The sequence below is a fragment of the Xyrauchen texanus genome, chromosome 3 (assembly GCF_025860055.1).
Source record: "Xyrauchen texanus isolate HMW12.3.18 chromosome 3, RBS_HiC_50CHRs, whole genome shotgun sequence".
NCBI classification, from domain to species: Eukaryota; Metazoa; Chordata; class Actinopteri; order Cypriniformes; family Catostomidae; genus Xyrauchen; species Xyrauchen texanus.
In genome coordinates, this window is record NC_068278.1 from 18,627,375 (window position 1) to 18,650,829 (window position 23,455).

The window sequence follows — 23,455 nt, forward strand, 5'->3', positions numbered from 1 at the left end:
AGCTTATGACACATGGGAAAAGTTATCTTCAATGCCACTGCCATTTCTGCAGGAAGGTTTTTTTTTTTTTTTTTTGCCATGACAATAAACATAGCAGTTTTTTTATGGTCTAATAGAACTGGATCTTAAAAAAACTAAACGCAAATTAAAGGGTAAGCCTAGTTCACCTGGTTCCAAAGGGATATGATTTAACTTTTCCATGGGACACCAAAAAAATAAATAAAAATAAAAAGAGACATTTTGAAGAATGTTCAGATTGATCTTGTTCATACTATGAAAGTGAATGGGGACTGGGGCTGTCAAGTTCCAAAAATGTATAATAAGTAGTCCATGACACTGCACCAAGGTTTCCATTAGCCGATAAATACAGTTTTTTGACTGTTAAAACATCCCAATGCCCAACAAATTCCAATATTATCAGACATGATAATGGTAAAATGGTAAAAATATTGACACAAAACTGCTCAAAGTCCACCATGTTAAAGCTAAAAAATTAACACCGTGATGAGATGACCAGATTTTTCCCCAACATCAAGAAATGTATTAGAATTCCCAGAAATGTTGACTGGTACCAAATCTTCTTGGCAGAAACTCTGTCATGTGCTAAATATCCAAGTCTTCTTAAGCCATATGCTAGATTACGCTAGGAACAGACTGAAATTTAAATCAATAGTTGCTTAAAAGCTTCCCATTCACCACTAGGGTTAGGATAGAGTTAAGTTACCTAAGCCTAGCCCTAAAATCTCATTCACACTTGCTCATCCTCAAACCTGGCCTAACCCCAGTCCCAGTTCACTTTTGTTGCATGGAAAAGTGCAGCTTGGTCATTCTTCTATACTACTTTTGTGTTCCACAAATAAAAGCAAAATGATACATGTTTGGAAAGACATGAGGGTAAATTATGACGGAATTGTCATTTTTGGGTGAACTATTCCTCAACAACACTGCCGTGACTGGTACAACATAAACATAACTCAAACATTGTCAACACCAGCTAATACCACGAATCACAGTAATAGTGCTATAAACACTGACTAACACAGTGTTGATACACATAGGATTGAAATTTTACATTGCTGTGACAACATGGTTTATAACAGTATAAACAGACACAAAACAAAGAATCTAAAAACACAGTCTATACACAAAAGCCCTCCATATGTCTGGATTCAAGGTTGTCCGTTCCATTGTGCACAATTACTTTTTTATGTGTGTGTAGTTACTTTTAATTATGGGGGAAAAAAATCAATTCCACATGGGCTAACGTCTGACACAGAATAGACCTACAAAATTCAGACCTGGAACAACCACCTATTTCCTACACAGACACTGAAGGCCCCGATATCCCTCATACAAAACCAAAGAATGTATAAATGTAATTTAGAACTAAATCTGGCCAAAAAGAAGGTGCTTTTGAGTTTGTTTTGGTGGTTCGTAACAGCTTGTCTGGGCAAAATTTTAGGAAAACCTTATTATAACCGCATTTTATGGCTGGGTGTTTGTGCATTGTGAATTCTACTCCAGCATAAAGTCATGGATAACCATTTTTTTTACGTTTTACATGTAATGTGCTCATATTTAAATGCTCCTTTAAACCCCTCCCACAGCAGTGTGACGGGTGTCTGAATGTTCGCAAACAGTATACCGTTGCTAAGCTGTTTAGAACTTATTTTTAACCCTAAACAAAGTATGAACTAGAACTTCTCTGGAAGTATATTGGGGCCTTAAGCCTATTTGAAAACAGGACAAGGTGAGGGCTAGAAACAGATCTAAAAGTTAATCAGGGGCAGAATGGAGACAGATTTTGTCAGTACAACTAGTGAATACTCCACAGCAGAGTTGGGAATCAAGAAATGGTATTTACAATTAAAATACTAGAACCGAATGAACTTCTGACATTCAGTTACATTAACAGTTCTGCAGATGGTATACCATAATAAAAAGTGAGCCATCTTGCAGTTGTTGTTACAATCAGCACGCTTCTTATTTTCTGCTGGTTGTCTTTAAGAATCAGCTATATCAACTTTCCAGTAATTTACTGTGTCGCACAATTTAAAAGTCTGTGTATATGCACCTTTTAGAGTGCAACAGTGTTATTCAGCCATCTATGTTCCAGAAGTATTTTACCCATTAATGTTTCCCATAGACTTTTCATAAAATCCTTCATAAAAGAGTTGTAAGCCATGAACCAAACCAACTAGCGGGTGAATCACATCATCACAAATTTGGTTTGAGAAAAAAAAAAAGGATTTGAAAATCAGACAAAAAGACAAAGGTACAAGACTGACTATATGTTTACATGGACACCAGAAAGCAGGTAATTATGAAAGCAGTGTTTCGGTTTACATGCACTATTTAAGTGCCATAATCTTTACTCCCGTATACATGTTGCTCGGTAAGCAGCTTTCTCCACTGCACCGTAATTTCGCAGTGACGCTTCTGTAAATAACAAACATGGCATCCGAAGAAGACATCGCTAATTTATTCTCTGTTGCTTTGCTTTATTTCCAGATATTCCAGAGTTGTTGCTGTTTTAGTTTCCTTAACTTTCTATCACGATCTGCAGCGGAATAGTGCTGTAACATTTGAGTTTCCCTTTTACGTAAAATTCAGGGATTCCCTCAGTGTACGAGCATATACTGTAAACAAATGGGAGGAAGCGTTGATATTTCATATTGCTGTGTATAAATGGGTATAGTTTACAGTGTATGTGCTTTTCCCACTGTACATTCTGCTGTATTGACTTGTTGTTGGGATCCATCCTATGACTCATTTATTCGGTCTGTTTACACACATGTACACTCTTCAAACAACAATCATGTGTTTACATAGCCACATTGAGCTGCGTTCTCGAGGAGAAACCTAGGTGTGTTAAACTGCTTTCTCTTAATCCCTTAAGTGGCATAAGGAAATCGTCATTCTCGTTTACATGACATTTCATAATGCCACTTTCTGCAAAAACCATGGAATAAACCGTTTTCTTAAGTGAATGTAAACAAGGTCACTTATAATTTTTTATGCGGGTATGGACTACAATCCCATGAAGCATTGCGAATGATGTCACTGAAACCCAAAATGATGGGAATATATAAAACTATTAATTTTAGGTTGTTGATAAGTATAGAAACAATGCAGTTTACACTTACTGCAAAATATTCTGATATGAACAAATAGATAAGTAGTTTACCAACTCTCTTACGTCTTTCACAGTGCGCCATGGGTAGAGATGGGAAATATATTGATATGTTAAAATATTGTGACATTTTTCCTTGTGATTATGTATCAATATTTGCACACCAAATATTGATATCATTTAGAAAAAATAAATAAATAAATCACAATATTGTGGTTATGGGAAAAAATAATCATTGCCAAATTGATCTAGGAATTAAACAACTGTCCCTTAGAAGGTGCAGTTATCATGCTTTACACATAATCACCCTCCCTTACTAAAATGTATCATGATTTTACAGTAGTAACATTAATGATGTTTTTGGTCTTTTAGATGGTCTTTTAGTAATTTTGATGAAATAAAAAGAATGGACAAAGTCATTAAGGAACCTGTATCAATAAGTGGAATGAATTAAATTCCTTCCAATTCCCATCTCCACTCCACAGGCTCCTGCATGCAATGGTCCAGTACAAACATAAGATCAAGCTGAGGAATAGACACAGCCGAAAGTGACAGGGAAATAGACAAAGGGAAGTGATTGCCATAGATAATTCAGCACAGATATGAGTGACAAAAGATGAGGTTAGACAACAGGGACTCAAACAGACACATAAGCTCAGTGGCCTGTGTTAGCTCATAAATGCATGGGTTTTAAGGGTGAAAGGCAGATCATTTTGTGCGAATACAGGGCAGCGTGAGCCAGTGGACCGAAACATCTCCCAGTGTGCATTGATCAGATAAAAGCGTGGCCTGAGTAGTGATGGTGTGCGCTCAGACTGACACATACTATGCGTGCAGTGGTGGAAAGGAAGCACTCACAGCCAACTTACAGGTACTAGTTTCCAATACCATTTTGAGGGAGACTATCCAAGTAGCGAGGGAGGAGGTTAGAGGGAAAGAGACGGGAAGAGCAGAAGAAAGGATGTAAAGTCAGGGAAGAAAAAAGCAGACAGATCTGACCCTGCTATGGGGTTAGGGGACAAAGAAAAGGAGGGATGCCACTGAAGATATTAGACACATGCCATAAGGTTTATCTGTTGATACTTGTTAAATACATATAAATCTAATGAGTCTCGCCAATTCAGTTCACACCTGCATTTGCACCTGACGTCCCGTTTACACCTGAAATCTGCCGATAATGTGTCTCAAATGTGTTCTCCAAGGAACAATTGTGATCGGATTTTGTCCAGGCGAGAATCTCTAATTTTACAGCTTCATACAAAATTTTATGACTGTGCGTGCAGTGTGTCTGCATATGTTGATGTAACGCATACCAACAATGTTCAGTTAATTCATGATAGCAAGCAAAGATTTTCACAAATATTCCAACTGTACACTTGTTTTCTTAAAACCAACAAATTTCTTGTTTTGGCAGAATGATGACGCATTACGCTAGTCGGTAGTTCTTCGAAGTTTACACTTTGCGTGTACACTGCAAATCAGTTTTCACTGTTTTTTTATTTTAGTTTTTTAAATTTCAACATTTTGTATTTTTATGAAAATGTCCTGTAATTAACATTGTTAGTGCATTGTTAATAACTTGCAGTCTCTTTATCAGCATTTTATTTGAAGTATATTTTGTGTCTTTTTCTCATATTTTCATCAGCAGTATGTTTTAATTAAAAACATTTATTTATCATAATGGATCTTTTTTAACTTGTCCTTGTTATTATCAAAATTGAAAAACCTTGTCAATGAAAGTTCTCGCCAGTTTTGCTGACGAGGTCAGAAATCAGTTATCGGATTACCAAAATATTTGGACCCCTTTTTCAACTGTATTTGGCACTGTCCACTTGAATTTGGATTCACTGGGATGGATGTTAATACCAGGTGTAAACGGGGTCTAAGTATTACAATAGCTGCTTTTCCACTATCGGGCAAGTGCGAGCCAGGGCTATTAACTGGCCAGCCGGGGGCCAATAGCCTTGGACTTCGAGACCAAAATCAATCAGCATTCCCACCATCAGACCAATAACCCTGTAGCGTATCCCTGAAACCCGCCCTGATGCCATCGTCACACACCCTGCCAATCTCGCAAGCAAGAATGTAGCTCAAGCTGAGGTATCATGTTATCTAGAATATCGAGTTTATATTGAAATGTAAACATAAGCTTGAAAGCAAGATAAGTTAACATTGACAACTCACCGACTATATATTTTTATTTTTCCCTAACCACAGTTGTGCACAGTATAAACAAGCTTGCAAGACTCAATGCTCATTTGGTCTTGTTTGGCCCAAGGGTCATTACCAGGCCAAAGGCCACTGGCCCAGAGAAAGCCCGCAGAGGCATGATGAATCCCCGGAAGTGACAGTGGGAATGCAACTGGCCCGATAGTGGAAACTCTACTATTCTATGTCAGAAACATATGGGCTGCAATGTGTGGTACCTTCTGGTGACTGGGAGATTCTAGAAGATGCTGCTTTGATTTGTGTTCCTTCTCTGTGAACTCCCTCATTTTTAGATTCACCTGCAGTCACATTGAGGATATTGTTATGATAGTCATAAAATAAATCACATAATGTATTACGAACAGTTTTGACAGCCTTCTTTTAAAAAGCACTTGCAGAAGGCTTCATGTTAGACTGAAAGGACATAAACTGGATACCCACTAAAAGGCAAACCGTGCCCCTACATGGAATGAATAAACATATTTCTGCATTACATTGTGCAAAATATCCAACACAAACTGGCTTATGCAATACACACAATTCTATCATTCAAACTTAATCTTCACCATGCTTTTCATGCCCTCTAACTGTGTATTCAGTTCAAAGGCAAATTAAGCAGTTAGCATTAGTGATACACTAAAGACAGTTTCAAAATAAACACCGTAATATATTGATGGCTTGACTAAGAGCCACACCCTTTAAAACACACCTTATTGACCCAGAAGACCATTGCATCCTCAAGGTCAAAGGGGAGCTCCTTGGAGGCACTGAATGTGGAGAAACGCTTCACGCAGGTCACAACCTTCTCAATGCTGATCATCTCCACAGTGTAGGCCATCATCAAAGCATTGATCATCGGGATGTGGGAACTCTGTGCCGCAAAACAGAAGACAGGGCAACGTCACTCCACAGAGTTAAAATGCAGCATAAAATTTACAGTAGAGAAATGAGGCTCGAAATCTTATCAAATGACTATGTCAGCAGCGTTCACCCATAAAAAAGAAAGCAGAAATATTTTGGGAATATTCTGGGTTAAATACAAGTTAAGCTCAATCAACAGCATTTGTGGGATAATATTTATTACCACAAAACATTATTTTGACTCGTCCCTCCTTAAAAAAAAAAATAGCAACAATTGGGGTAACAGTGAGACACTTACAATTGGAATGGAGCCAATCTGTAAACATTAAAATACTCAAAGTATAGCCACAAGATATAAACAATATGCATGTTAACATGATTTTAGTATGATACAAATTTATAGCCAATTTAAAGTTATAGCAAATTTTAAAACTTGATGATGCAATGTCAACAAACCTGAAAACCCTAAAATGAGAATAAAAATTAGAGGTGTGAATCTTCACCGGCCTCATGATTTGATTATAGTTCAAAGGATAACGATTCGATTATAAAACGATTCTCGATGAATCACAATGCATCTTGTCCTTCAATATCTTTCTTTTTCAGTTTCTTCAAAATAAATGTTTTCATCTCTAATTTTCCCTTTCAGCTTTATATACATAAAAATAAGAACGAGTCACATTAAATAAACTGGCCTTTTACATTCAGTATGAGCTGTGAACAAAACATGGAACATCCACATAAATGCTTCTATAGTTTAAATGTATGTATATTTTCGTTGGTGGACAGTAGCTGCTCTGGTTAACATCTGCGGTGCGGCTTAGTGATGCTCGAAGTTCAACTGAATGACACACAAACATGCCGTTCATGGATATATTCGCTTAAAATTCCCTTAGGCATTAAATGTGATTGGAATTTGAAGTGCACAATAATCATGATTATCTCAAATAACCGTGGTTAAATCAAATAATTTACGACAGGTCTAGCTGCAATAATCCACTAGTTCTTAAGCACTGCCTATGGTGGTCAGGAGGAATGAAACAGAACTAAGGTTTTAACCAAGATCCCATTACAATATAGCTGCAATCAGCGATGATGGGCCCAAGCACCATGGGTCCATTTCCACCCGGTGGCTTTCGGAAAACAATGCATTATGGACACATGCATTTTGTCGAGTAAACAAGACACCATGTCTTAACTTCTGCTCAGATATAATCTTTAACAACTTTGATGGCAAATGTTATAAAATGTGTAATTATGGCAAATGCGAACCCTTGAACAGCCCAAAAAAGAATATTGTTATTCGACTTGTGGCTATGAAAATATCATGTCAAGAATGACCTTAAATTATAAAATTTGACACTAGTCTGAGTAAATTTGATGTGAAAGGGGTGAATGTTTTATTTTTTTCCAAAGTCTGTTCAATGTGTCAAATCTATTGTTACCAGCTCAAGGCCCTATGACTGTGACCCACCATCGACACATTCATGACGTCGCGATTATTAAATAACTGTCTTATTGCGTTATTTGATCTAACCACGAGCGGCACATTTGTGTCATTCAATTGTACTCCAAGTCACAGCATCACTGAGCCACACAGCAAAGTTCAAACAGCTCCTGTCTTGAAGAGCGGGTGAAGTGCTCTGAAACACACACTGTCAGCAGAGGCTCAAACCAAACTCCCATGGAAATATAAACAAACAAATATAAACTGTGATAGTGAACGCAGAGCGCTCCACTTTCATTTTCAATGATCATGTAATGGCAAATGTTCCTGGTTCTTACATGCTGTGTTAATGACATAGTGACAAAGAGAAGTTATAATAATATATTATATTTTTCAACTTCAGTTTATACCAGAACTGTAGTATTTGACATAAATATGTCAAAAAGAGACATATTTAAATTAAGGAATATTTTCATATTTAAAACATTTTTCATGTTGTTCATAATTTTTTTAATCCTTTGAAGTAAATTATTGTTTATCCCTATTTTACTAATTGATTTATAAATTTGAAGTTAAATATGTAAAAATTACATCTTAAAGTGTATGAAGCACACATTAAAAAACCTTAAAGAAATATGACAATTTATATATCGTAATACTCACCATTATTTGTTTGACAATTAATCTTCAGCCAATTTCATAAAAGTGACAGCCCTAGTCACGTTAACAAGCGTAATTAAACATATTTTACATAGTATTATTATTAAAATACACATTGGCCACAAATTATATGCCACAAATCCAGACAGAGTACAATGCCATGTAACACTAACAGGGCAACACCATTTAAAATATCAATTACAATTTGAAATATAAAAAAGACAGAAAGCAAGAGAAACACATTTTGTTGCAGAGGACTTTCACACATTTGTTGGTATCATTTTACTTTTTATTTGAGCCAATGAAATGTTTTGTTATTGAGATATTTGGGAACATGTGCAAACACTGTTCGGCGGCCATTTTGGAATTTGCTCCAAAACATCTGGTTGCTCTTACATTCTGTTTTCATTGCAGGGAGAAAAATGAAAAGACAGAACAACATTTTATGGACTGCCAGATTCAGAAATTTAAGATTGAATTTACTGGTAATGATGTTTGAGGTCTAAATCTACAAAAATAAATCAAAATTGAGGTGTTTATTCAGTAAAATGTGAGGCATTTAATTTTTTTGAAGCATAATGAGAACACATGTGAGCTTAAATGGACACATGTTCCTTATAATCCCTGGCCAGACTTTTCACATTTGCAGTTAAAGTAACTTAATTTTGTCAGTTTATCACAAAACATAACATGAGTGTTTAGATGAGAGATTAATCTTTGATTTAATACTAATTTTATTGGAAGGCTGTTAACATTTATATAAGAAAACATGTAAAACTGGGCAGAGCTAATGACTGCGATTTTGAAAGTTGTCTGCCTTGATGAGAACAATTGAAACTGTAGGTGAATGTAGGTGAAACTGACCCCACCACTTTAGTCAACCCTCCAATACCCATGTATTACAGTTTGCCCAGACCTAATGGCTTACAACTTTGATGTGGGTGTCAATGTCATGACATTTTAAGCTAAACAAGTCCCCAATAACATGTGAATATACAATGAAAATAATAATATTTAATGTGTTGCCATGGCAACACTATTTAAGATATCAAGAATGCCTACTACCACCCCTGGTGTCGTGAGTTCGAATCCAGCAACTCCAGCCAGGTCTCCTAAAGCAACCAAATTGGCCCAGTTGCTAGGGAGGGTAGAGTCACGTGGGGTAACCTCATCATGGTCGCAATTAGCGGTTCTCGCTCTCATTGAGGCACGTCAGTCAATCGGAGAACAACAAGCCACATGATAAAATGCATGGATTGACTGTCTTAGAAGCGCAGGCAACTGAGACTTAAGAGTACTGAGAGTAACCGCGCAACAAAGAGGACCTACTATGTAGTGGGAATTGGGCATTCCAAATTTTTATAAACAATTAATGAAAGAAATCAAGAATCCCTTCACAATTTTTCTTCAGCTGTGTCCAAACATTATTCTAAACAATTTTGAACCAATTCAGGTAAATATACTTTGATGTATACATGTAATCTAACTGAGATTCGTCCTCCGCAACCCAGATTGAGGCGAGTCACTATACCACCACAAGGACTGGATGCATTGGGAATTTCAAATTGAGGAGAAATAAAACATAAAAAAAAAATACAAGTCACATTTATAATTTGCAAGATATGATTTATGCCTTATGTAATCCCATATATGAGCTTTACATATATAAAAAATACATCATATTAACTTCCTGCCATTTACACATGTGCTTTTAAGCCAAGAGTTCTGTGGAGGAGATGATGGGTTTTCGATCACCCGATTAGTCATGCAACTTTTGCCCATGTGTAGTGTTTTCACAAGATTTAGTCACTGAGTTAAAGATTTGATTATTGGCTGAGAGAACAGACTTGCTACTAAATCGGTTGTGATGTGTAATATACAGTAGGTAGATATTAGGCCTAATCTGTGAATTAACAATGTGTATATAACATTAAACCAAACAACCCAAACAAGACCAACTGATAAACAAAAACAAAAATACCTGTATGGTCCAGAAATGAGAATGATATGAAGTAGACCATTTCAAACATCATGCCGAATTAATGTTTATGTTTTGAAACATTATCTTATTAAATGCATACTTTCATTTTGGATATTGAGCAGCTTGTAATTTCCAGACATGTGTATAACTGGGGTTTTAACGAAGTTAATTACGTCTCATTCGGCGCTTCATCTCTAAAGGCAAATTAATGAGAGAAAAAGTGTTTGTTTTTTTACAGTGGGAATAGAACTAGCTCTCTGTCCCTTTACGAGAGCACATGCATGTTAAACAATTTATGCTGCACGTAGAAAGATGATGATGAGACATATACATGGAGATACATGGATTTTCAGTCCTAACATTTTCAGTGTTAATGAAGTTGCACACACAGAGTAGCTACACTAAATGTACCTGCACATTTTACAGTGCAGTTACTCCATTCTGACAGCTTCATGTCAATTATGGAACACTGACATCAACACACTATCTCCAAAGCAAACAAAAGTGTTTTCTCTCTCATTAAGCTGCACCTACACCACCTAAAGCCATTTTGTGCATTCAAACAGGTTTGTGTGGTTCAGATTTTAATAATCGCTGTACAGGGTGTGGGCTTATCCACAAACATTTGCATCTGTAGTGATAAAAGCACAAGTGGACAATGCTGATTCACTAACATCAGTGATTGCCATTCATGTCTAAAAATAAATGCTGTGAATCAATGAAATCCTCTCTGCTCTGTGCCGCTTTAGCACAAACACTGATCTAACTGATTGTTTGGACAGCTGATTGTAGTGCCTATACACATAAACTGTATACACTGGATATGCATTTCCATGCTCGAAAAAAAGCCAACAAATACAGCTTTCTCCTGTTAGTGAATGGAGATATCTACAACAGGAAGATCTCAACAAACCACAGCTTCCATGTCAAATTTGCTTTTTCTTTCCATCTTGTTTTGAATAGTAATTGGAGGTGGTTAAAACTGAAATTAAAAAAGGTTTAAAGGCTATACTACCAACTAATTAAAAAATAAAACTGTATGTGAAACAATATGCAACAACAGTCAGTAGAAGGGATGGGTATCGTTAAATAAATGTTGATATCGATACAAATACCTTGACTTCGATACCAGTTCCTAAACGATACATTTTTCGATACCAATTTTATGAAATCCGTTTTAACAACATTACAACCATTACCTCAAAAAAACGTTGATTTAATTTTTTCAGTTTGTTGACTTTTTTTTTTACAGACTCAGACACATCTCCTGAGCCTTCTTGTCTCCTCATGCCAGGGTCGGCAGGGGCTACAACATTAATGTGAAGAGGAAAAAAAAATAGTACGGTTTAACAAGATAACAAGTTTAATGTACATTAAACTTGATCATTTACTGTCAAGCTTAAAGCATTTTTAGCATCGATTTAGCTAGCTATCTATAGACATACATCCCAAAAAACCTCACATTACATAGGTCCCAGTTTATAGGACTATGCCACCGTGCACAGAAATGTTGATTTAACATGTACACAAGCATATACCACTACAAGTTAGCCGATTTTGTTTGTTGGTTTGTTTGCTAAATGTTAACCTTAGCTGTCGGTGTCCTAGTTAGCCTCTGCATTCATCAGTAGTTTTGAAGGAGGCTCTGTGGCAGGACACAGAGGATGACTGCACGGTCTTCCTGCAGTCAAAGACGGAGCAACTTTGTGGTCTTAAGTTTATTCCGTGCCCTGTCAAGTGCCCATCAGATTTGTCATGTTGCCGGTCTTGGCAGCAATTATCTTGTCGCAAATATTGCATCACATGCTGTTGGCATCGAGCCTGGTGAAATGTAGCCACACTTTTGATCTTTTCCATATCTTTTTTATCTATGGGGGTTGAGACGCATACACACTATAGCCTCACGTGTGAGCCGCATGCATCTCTGGGTGTTACCGGAGTACTCTAGTGTTTGTCCTTGATGCCTAAACACAGCCAATCACCGGTAATTTTAGATTTGGGCACATCTAGCATGCTACATGCTTATCACTGACATTGACGAGATTAACACCTTAGGTAACGAAATCTGGTACCCAAAGACAAGATGTTATTCGATACTCGATTGTTTAGAGGCAATTCGGTCAGTGCCTAAAATGTATCCAACTTGATACCCAGCCCTAGTCAGTTGTAGTATACTACATTGTTGCATGACCCCAATACATGCTTAATCAGAGACTATTTAGCATGAGACAGGGGACTTGTATTAAAACTAATGGGAGAAATTGGAATGCCAAATATGGCAGATGTAGAAAAGGAAGTCCCACCTTACAGAAAAAAAAAAAAGCCAAATCACTTTTTAAACAGAGACAACGCCTGTTAACTCGGGAACGAGCAAGCGCATTAGCTGGACCGGCCTGAACAAAAGTGTTTTTTCCCATGATCTGAGCCAACGAAGATTTTACTGACATCGATGGAAATACGTTAAATTGAAATGCGTTATTTGATCGTAATCTTAACCAACCGTTTTGGCGATTTCGGTCTTTCACCCATTCAAGTAGATAGGAGCTGTACTTTTATGCCGGATGTACACATAGAAAAAAGCTGCTCTGGAGCATTCCACAGCATACATAATGCAAAATTAGTATTAGCAGTATTTCAAACCTGTCCAAATAAATAATCACAATAAGCTTGAATGCAACTCTCGCTCACGCACCATTTTGATTGGCTGGCATGTCAGATCAGAGTCTGAGACAGGCGTGTCATCACCCTCCATGACGTAGATGCCTTTGCGAGACAAGGCCTGGATGACTGACTGGTGAGACTGCAGAGAGGCCACCTGGTCTCCTTTAAGAATGAGGGCACACACGCGACAGTACAGCTCACAGGACAGAAGTAACCGGATCACTGGGGGTTTAATGTGCTCCTGGTCATACTGGTCTGTGTAGAAAGGGTCTCGCAGGTCATCTGGGATGTAATCTGACAAGGGAAGAAAACAATCAATTAGCATACACAAGAAATTTTAATACTGACAATATACTAAGGATGTTATTGTCATTTTTTATTCATTTATTTATTGTCACAATTATAGCTTCAATTACTAAAAAAAAAGGTACCACTGTATAGCACAGGAAGCATCAGATAAAACGTGTGCAGAAATGGCAAAATAAAGAAAATGGTAAACACAAACAAAAGCTTCTTTCATAAGCAGGGCTGAAGGATTATTTTTTTAATATTATTTCAACTATTATTATTGCAATAATAAACATTACATTACATTGCTGCAGCTTAGCTATAGAAAACAAAAGGCACAAAATCACATTAAAACATGCTGAAAAGGGTGTGCAAACTAAAAACTTTCAAGCAATGCTTTTTGTCTCCAAATTAAGTTGTGACATTCCCACACCCTGTTGCCTGCATACATAGTTATTATTTAAGGGCGTTTCCACACCTGGCACAATTAAGCATTTGTTTTGGAAACAGGTACATTTTTTCCATTAGTTTGTTTTATGGCAAACAGAGGCAAAAAAATGAGTGTGAACCCTTTGGAATTGCATGCATTTATGTATAAATTTGTCTTAAAATCTGTTTTGATATTCACCTAAGTAACAATAATAAATAAACACAATCTGTTTTAACTAATAATACACAAACTATTGTATCGTTCTTTAACATACTGAATACATCATTCAAACATTCACAGTGTAGGTAGGAAAAAGTATGTGTACACCTAGGCTAATAACATCAACAAAAGCTAATTTGAGTCAGGAGTTGCCAAACCTGGCATCCAATTAATGTAACGAGATTGGAGGTGTGAGTTAGAGCTACTTTGACTTATACAAAAGCACTCAAATAGTTTGCTATTCATAAGAAGCATCTGCTGACGTGGACTGTGAGCCAGCTAAAGCTCACAGTTGGGTGATGCAGCAGGACAATTACCCTAAAAGTCAAAGTAAATCCACTATAACTTCAAAAACAGAAAGTCCACCTTTTGGAGAGGCCCAGTCAGAGCCCAAACCTTAACCCAATAGAGATGCTGTGGAATGACCTGAAGAGAGCAGTTCACACCAGACATCCTTAGTAAATGGCTGAGCTGAAGCAGTTCTGTAAATTTTGTTCTGAATGTTGTGCAGGTCTATTCCACAGCTACCGGAAAGGCTTCGTTGAGGTTATTGCTGCCAAAGGAGGATAGACCCGTTATTAAATTCAAGGGTTCACATACTTTTTCCAGAGCACTGTGAATGTTTATTGGGATGTGTTCAATAGTCATGAAAGATTACAATTTTGTGTGTGTCGTTAGCTTAAGCACATTGTCTTTGTCTATACTTGTGAGTTTGATGAAGATGAGATCACATTTTATGACTGATTAATGCAGAAAACCAGCTCATTCCAGGTTTACAATCTTTTTCTTGCCACTATATATATGAACATGACAACTGCACTCGGACCCGCATCAAAACAAATCGGTCCAATTTATAAACATGAGCATGTGTGCGTGTGTGTGTAAGAGAGAGAGAGATTTGTGAACATGAGAGCCAAGGTCATTATGGTAAACTAAATCTAAAATGTAAAAAAAAACATTTGCATAATCTGAAATTATGCAAAATTAAAACATAATTGGAAAGATTATAACTAAACTAAAAATGCATGGCTCATGCATTGAAACAAACTGAAATAAACTAAAACAAATCTCGAATAAGATTTAGTTTTCATTTTGTTGTGGTATGTTTTTAAACCGCCATCAGCCATTACCGTAACATGAAGACGCCACTAGATGAAGATAATAGATGGCCTAAAACCTCAATTCATCAGCAACAGAGTGAGAATCACTACAAGAGAGGCAAAGCAGGTAGGCTAGATAAAAGTATTTTCACTCGTTCTGTTTTACCCTGTCAATCTGTGATTTGTTTAACATTTAATTTGGAACTGGTAAAGAGTTTGGTGTGAAGTTCAGCAGGGCTCGACATTAACACTTGAAAAGTGGATTTTTGATGGGGCAAGTAAAAGAAAAAAGTAGCCTGAATGTCAATAATGAAAAAATTGGGGGCCTGGGTACTTCAGCAAGTAAAGTCCCTGACTACCACACCTGGAGTCGCAAGTTTGAATCCAGGGCGTGCTGAGTGACTCCAATCAGGCTTCCTAAGCAACCAATCGGTCCAGTTGCTAGGATGGGTAGTCATGTTGAGTTAACCTCCTCGTGGTCGCTATAATGTGGTTCTCGCTCTTGATGGGGTGCGTGGCGAGTTGTGCGTGGATGCCGCGGAGAATAGTGCAAGCCTCCACACACGCTAGGTCTCCACAGTAACGTGCTCAACAAGTCATGTGATAAGATGCGTGGATTGATGGTCTCAGATGTAGAGGCAACTGAGACTCATCCTCAGACCAGTAGTTTTATTTAACATTTCATTCTGAAGGTTTACTTGAATACTTGATACTGTTGTTGATAACAAACGTTGATAAGTTGATAACAAAAGCACTTTTTTTTATTTCTTAATTTTGTATTTTTTGTACTATTACTTTTTGAATAATTAGTAAAATTCTTACATAACAAAATAGCTTGTGTTATTTGTTGTGGTATGCTGGTATCAAGAATTGTAAAATTTCAGTAACAACTACAGAAATTGTGTTATTGTGATACATACACACACACATATATATATATATATACAGGAAACAGCAGCAAGACATAGATAAAAAATAAATACAAATATATATATGTATGTAATGGCAGAACAGGATATGTTAGATAATATAAATAGACTTAAACTGTGTATTGCACATAATTATTGCTCAATAGGGTGGCTTTAACTGTTTATGAGATGGATAGCCTGAGGGAAGAAACTGTTCTTGTGTCTGACGGTTCTAGTGCTCAGAGCTCTGAAGCATTGGCCAGAAGGCAACCATTCAAAAAGGTAGTGGCCTGCTGAGTGGGGTCCAGAGTGATTTGGGGGGCAACCAATAATCCGCTCAGCAGTCCAAACTTTCCTTTGTAGTCTTCTGATGTCTGATTTCGTAGCTGCAGAGGACAGACTCAATGACTGCTGAGTAGAACTGTATCAACAGCACTTGTGGCAGGTTGAACTTCCTCAGCTGGTGAAGGAAGTACAACCTCTGCTGGGCCTTTTTCACAATGGAGTCGATGTGTGTCTCCCACTTCAGGTCCTGTGAGATGGTAGTGCCCAGGAACCTGAATGACTCCACTGCTGCCACAGTGCTGTTTAGAATGGTGAGGGAGGTCAGTGTAGGGGTGTTCCTCCTATCTTGCTGCAATAACACGAAAAAGTAGACCTTATTCCAAAGAAGAAAATGGAATTAACTACATGGAGATGGAGGCTTTTCTTTCTTTGACTACCGTACATAACATAATATAACTACCAAATGACAATAGATCCTCCTCCACTACCAAGCGCAGCTTACATTTCTGTCGCAGAGAATTGAGTTGATTGCCTAAGTGTACTTTCAGCAAGGCCGTTTCTAAGCATGTGGGGGTCCTAAGCTAAATCCTTCTTGGAGGCCACCCGCAATAATATTATTTACAAATTGGACATTGGGGAGTTCAGCAATATGACCTATATTACACAAATGCCTGTTTTCCCCATTCTCCCTTAAAGTAAAAACACTAAAACTGCAATAAAAATAAATGTACTGAAAAACTAAAACTAAACTAAATCTAACAAAGAACCAACAAACAAAAAACTAAACTAAATTGGAGAATATTTTAAATTGAAATTAAGTAAACTAAATACAGGCACTTTTCAATGCAGAAATATCGCACAAGTAATTAACGACAGATTAAAAATAACCATGACAAGAATTTAACAATGGAGTTGTTTTGCATAACCATGATATAAACAATACACTAAAATGTGTACCGGACACATTTATAGAGATATATGCATGTATGAGCTAAATCACGGAACAGCGCACAAACAGTCTGACAAATAGGTGAACAGTTTGCTCACATGTGACTTATTGTATATAAATAAAAAAAAAGTGTCCTTGTTTTGGAACAAATCAAGTGAGCAACTTGTTTGAAAATGCCCTGAAAAGTTGTTTACACATGTTCTCTAGAAAAAAAAACTCAAACTTCTTTTACTATTGATCCAAGTGAACAGATTTAAAAAGAACTCAGTTCTCACAGCAATCACAATGTGTAGCTGGACTTGAAAGTGGACACAAAAAAAGATCAGAGAACCTGCAGTGCTCTGCTCCATTTAATTGCAGCTTAATAACTACTTCAAAATGTAAATTACACCTGTGCAGCCCTACTCAAAAGTGAGGGGGTAATTATGCTAGCCAATGCTATGGTCAGGCCTCCAAAGTGGGATCGGACAATTCCCATGAAGATTTCTCACTAGATTAAAAGTGAAGTCTGGGAGAGACCTCAATGAGATGAGATCTGATTGTGAGGCCTTGCTTTTGTCACAAAATGACTGCAACATGTGCCAGACAATAGAGCTCTTCACCTAAGATCTTATGTGCAGACACAGATGAGCTTTGGCAGCAGGGGTTATGCTGCAACCATGAGGCTCAAACAGAGGGAAAAGAGGCCAGACATGCCCATATTCTTGGCAGTCACTGCTCTATCCACACCCAAAAAACATACATCTATACCCGCTGCACCATTATGACCCAGGAGGATTATATCATTACATGTGAAGGCACTGAGTCCAATCATCTATTCATACACACACACCTGCCTCCTCGGGTACACCACGTGGAACTGTCTGCTTTGTTCCAAACCTAGCCATCTGTCACATGCATAGTTTGTTTAAAGGCTGATGAGAAAAGTGTTTTCTATTAATACAGCAGATTTAAAACATGAATTTTGATATACAATTAAGACATGATGATGATCATCGATTTCTGCCAGACATGACTAGTGAGCTCACTAACTAAACAAGCAATAGAACTGCATGAATTTGTAAACATAGGAACATGTAATTTTAGCTACAGTATTATAATGAACGAGCAAGCCACAAAATTCAGTTAATGCACTAATAATACACAAATAAAAAAACTAACATAAGGACAGAGGAAGAATATGACTGGTTGGATGCAAACTTAATATAATGTCTCCATTAAGGGCATCAGCTGCAATCATTTGCATTTATCCTAACATAATTTGGATATTCAAGGCAGTGATTAGCAGAATACAAAGTTAAAGAGACCCTCAAAATCTGGGCCATTTCTGATAGTAAAGAGGCACATGGCCTTCATCTCCATTCAAGCCAACTACTGGGCCAAAAAAAAAAAAAAACTCCTACCGCAGCTTTACTAAAAGGCATCCTGAATATCCTAGATAATATAGGGGCCAGGATGGAAAAAAGGACAAAAACACCATGCCTATGGTGGAAATTGTACTTTAACCTCAAATCAAAGTATGACTTTGTTTTTACAGCAGATTTGATTTATACAAAAAATATTATTTGTACTATGTTATTGCAATAACAGCAGTACAGATATTAAACATTTAAAAGCAGAGAGACCGTTTCTTCAGGTTTAAAATGAGGTCAAGAAGAGTCCTACATGCCACAGTAGTTTTTCATCCAGTGATGATGGCAGACTGGGGTGCCGCCTATGTACTGTATCAGAGCATGCTTGAACGGATCCTCTAATAGGATCCTGCCCTCATATGCCAGACTTGCAAGGTGCTAAACCAGAACCATGTGCTCGGAAGACACTTTTGTTTTACTCTTATGAATCAGTACTAATGGCAGTTGCATAAAGTATAAACTGAATTAAGGTACATTTCAAGATGACCATCCAAGATGACACAAAGACAAAACATACTGAGTGCACCTTTAATGACAGTTATCAATGTGGATAATCTCAAAATGGCCAAATGATGGACAATTAATTTGATATATAAATTATATTGTCTATTGTTAGTACTCACACTGTAAACCGTAATATATTTTTCAATATGTATGTTTTTTCTCATATCACAAATGCATAAAATGAAAAGGACACAAACACTTGTGTTCTCATGTTTATTTTTATTCTTTTTACACAGTTTAACAGGCATATAAATGCTTGATTTAAGTACTCAAGACAACATACACGTTGAATGGTAAAATAAAACACAGCTTTCACACATAACACCCTATCGGCAAACAAACGCTTCCAGTGGCCCCGCATGTAGTAAGCGCTCCATATAACTGCTGACAGGGAGTCGTGGAATTAGGAAATCCCTGCTTCCTGTTCATCCACAACATTTCAATTGTGCCAGCTTTGCAGATGGAACAAATGCTTTTAATCTTGACTGTCAAAGATACAACATCGGTGGATTCAATCTGATGCCCTCCGACCCAAAACATCAACACTCAGCCAGGGGCGTGTTTATTATTTCTGAGGCCCCAAGCAACCGACCAATTTAATGTTTTGCTTGAAAAATGACTTAAAATTGATTTTAAAGCATAATTTTAAATTCACCCTATCTGCCGTTGTAGCCAAGTACATTCAAAATGTTTAATGAAATAAAAATCGAGTTAAAGATAATTAATACATGTTTTTCAGTTTTTTCACAATACAGTGATAAAGTAATACATATTTGTTTTTATCTAACAGGGTGTGCAAAACCTCCTAATTCACTCACTAAAATTTTGGAATTCAGTTGTTATTTATTAATATTATAACCCAACAATTATTTATTGTTGTCCAGTTAGTAATTATAATATGATAAGAGTATTATTTTTATAACTTTGGATTTGTTGTATGCAATAGTAATATATTTCTGTCCTATTTACTTTTTCACCTGGAGGCTGCAGTGTATTGTTAACATGTAACAAAAGGCTGTATTTTATGTATGCAAAGTAGGCAACATTAGTAACAGTATTGTAACAGTAAGCATACAAGGGACTGCGGCCCCTCAGCACACTAGAACAGAAGGAAGAAATAAAAAAAACCATTGCTGTTTATCAAGTGCTGAAACTTTGCTTGTTGCAGAACAATCTGGAATAATATAAAAAATTGTAATGGTCTCCTCTTTGCAACCTGAACTTGTTCAGAATGTTAAATCTTTGTGACACCTGCGCTAAAAACAATCTAGATGCATTACAACAAATGAAAAACAGAACGCAAGAGTCTCGACGTGCGTTTTTGAGACATGACGTTCTTTTTAACTTGACACAGCATCTAAAATGTGCCGGTCCTGCGTGAGACAGAGAAGAAATAGCGAAACATGGTAAAGCAGGTATTGACGTTCATCCAGTGTGTGTTTGCAAAGGAAAACGATGGAAAAACAGAGCAGATGCACGGAAAAACACGTTCATTATGAACTAACTCCTAACACATTAGTTTGCACATATGTGAGTGAGAGCATGTGGGAGAAAAAGTCCTACATTAAAAACGGAGCCTAACCCAGCGGGCCTCTAACGTGACCGCTCTGAGAACAGCGTATTTGTGCATGTACCCAGAACAACATGTCACTTTTTAAGCATTGATTGCTGGGCTTTCCTATGGAGGCGGGGCCCCCTGATGTGCAGGGCCCCATGCAAAAGCGTGGTGGTTAAAACCACTACTGCACTCAGCCCCAAAAATCCCACAGAAGTGCTTCTCCTGTCATTATTTACATAATTCAATTGTCCCAAAATATTTTGGCCTACATAACAAAACAATGTTTGTAGGTGGAAAACAAGGGTTGAATTTGTATTCTTTTTGGACCAATCATGTTTTTTGAACATGGCACCATGGTAATACCATGTGTTTTAGACCACATGCATCAAGGCAATACCATGTTATTCCGTGTGTGTGTAGGCTATAGGTGTGTGCAAGGAGAGCAGCAACTATCTTCTCTGGCTGACTAGCCAAATGCCATCGATTACATGATTCGTTAAGTGATTAAGGAGGCTCACACTTCTGTTCTGTAACATTCATCCAAACAAATCCAGTCAACTCACCGATACCAAAGGCTTTGGCGAACAGCCATCGCAGACTCGCTGCTATTTTCGCTCGGGCTGAATCGTACATCTCCAGCGGCATTATCTCCAGCGCCTCGCCCGGCGCCTCCATCTTTCTGCGGGCGCTTTCAGCACCCAGCTCCGCGTCCATCCTGCGACCACCGTCTGCAAACACACAAAGCACGCCATTAATTCTTAAATAGTTTAAACATATCTCTTATGAGGGAATGTACCGTTTTAGGAGCGCCATGTCAAGCATTGTCGAGTCAGGAGGTTTGGATGAGACATCAGCAGTTACTCATATCTATTAGCGTCCCAGCTAACTTGATAGTGACCATCATGAGTAGATTATGTACCAATACAATTTGCCCAAATGTGTGGTTACCATACTAGTTAACAAACTATATTTGTTACGAACAGCAACTGAATACAAACCTGGCCGCCAAAATCCTGACAAAATGAGATAAACTAGTGATTAGATTATATGCAAAGTAACTACATAGCAGTCGTCCAAGTAGCTAATAAAGAGCACGTATGTTTTAATAAATTACCAAACACTTACAATCAGGTGTATTTAAACCCATCTGGGAGATTTGCACTGTTGACCGTACTGTGGTTTACATGTTTTGACTGAAACAGTTTCCAGCGGCTAACAGCTAATACTGCCTTACTGGGCTCAGCGCTAGCAAACCGCAGCTAAAAAAAAACAATCCACTGTGTCACCAATGAATGAATCAGCAACATTTACCGCCACATACCTTCCAGATAACGAACTGTCAACAATCCACTCAGTCAAGTCTGTAGGTAAGTCGAGAGAGGAGCAAGTAAAAGGCTCCGGTGGAAATCATGAGGCCACGTTTAGTCCGAACAGATACGAGTGGATGAATGACAAACCCCTGTAGTGTGAGTGAGTCTCTGCCTTCAATAAGCACTTTAAAACATCACTGTATGAGATCGCGAGGAAGTCCTGTTGAGGATATTCGTTATTCATACATTTACTAAGTTATTAAGCTCAATCGACAGCATTCGTGACCGTGTTGATTAAGAAAAAAAAAAAAAAAAGATGTCGACTTGTCCGCCCTTTTCTTAAAAAAATAAATATGGGTTACAGTGAATCATTTTCAATGGAAGGGCCAATCCATAAACGTTAAATTACTCACTGTTCTAAAAGTGTTGTCACAAAACGTAAACAATATGCGTGTTGACATGATTTTAGTGTGACAAAATGACGTACTTTTTCCTGTGAAAAGTTATATTCAATTTCACCACTCCGTTGCCATGGCGATGCAACACCGTAAACATTCAAAGCGACGGTTTAAACAAATGTACAGCTCAAATAATGCAAATGTTTTAATGGAACAATTAATGTAAACACTTATAAAATTAGACGCTTCACATTTCTTTCTTTAAAGGTGCACTCAGTAATTTGCTCCTCATTAAAAAAGTTTAAATCCTAAAGACGTGTATTATAATTTTATAATATATGTATAAAATCATGACCACTCGCATTATAATGAAGACTCCAGTCATATCAGTAACCTTATAAAAGCTGTTTTATTCTACATGGGGAGGGTCGCACATGGGGGCTGCCATGTTAGAATCACATGACCAGACAAATATTACTCGCTTAATCTCAGTAACTGTCCTGTTGTTTGACTCTTTCACTCACTGATTAAAGTAATCATGTCTGCAATGGCATCTGAAACTGAAAACGACTGATTTTAAATGATGCTGCATCCAAGCCGCTTGGTGTCAGCAAAGTCATTCTAGCAATGACCAGTCCACTGTCGGCCATGTTTGGAACACTCTTTTTTTTCTCCTTCTTTTTATTGGAGATATAAATTGTACAACAATATTTGGCATAATAAAAGGTCACAACAACAGAGAAGCTTATAAGAAACAGAGCACACAGGATAAAACACGACTTAATTGTATAAAAATGTCAAATGTCAAGGGGCTTCAGTTCATTTTAAGGCATCAATGAAATTAAGCAGTCTTTTTGCTGTTTTCTTCTCCACAAACAACAGAGATTTGTGGTACAATGCAAATTATTTTGTGAAGAAAGTAAATAGAGGTGTTTTAGAGGTGTTTAGTTTAGTGTTTTAATACATTTACATTTGTGGATGAAGAATTTACCCAAGATAATTTAAGTATTTCATAGTATTTCATAGTTTTTTGTCCTTCATTATAATTGTGTGGAGGGAGACTGGAGATAAGGCCCCAGCCAATCATACATGTCACACCAGAACATGTTACTGTAAGGGCAGAAGAAAAACAAGTGAACCGTG

At 37.3% G+C, this 23,455-nt stretch overlaps 1 protein-coding gene across 1 annotated transcript in view; it reads right to left on the reverse strand.

The window, feature by feature from the left end:
* Positions 1 to 21,802, reverse strand: part of LOC127631614 (calmodulin-regulated spectrin-associated protein 1-B-like) — a 44,709-nt gene extending 22,907 nt beyond the window's left edge. The window contains 6 exon segments of the mRNA XM_052109875.1: positions 4,003 to 4,035; positions 5,560 to 5,640; positions 6,051 to 6,212; positions 12,983 to 13,245; positions 21,168 to 21,332; positions 21,730 to 21,802. Of these exon segments, the coding sequence (XP_051965835.1) occupies positions 4,003 to 4,035; positions 5,560 to 5,640; positions 6,051 to 6,212; positions 12,983 to 13,245; positions 21,168 to 21,332; positions 21,730 to 21,751 (726 nt within the window). The 5' untranslated portion in view covers positions 21,752 to 21,802.
* Between the last annotated feature and the right edge of the window lie 1,653 nt (positions 21,803 to 23,455).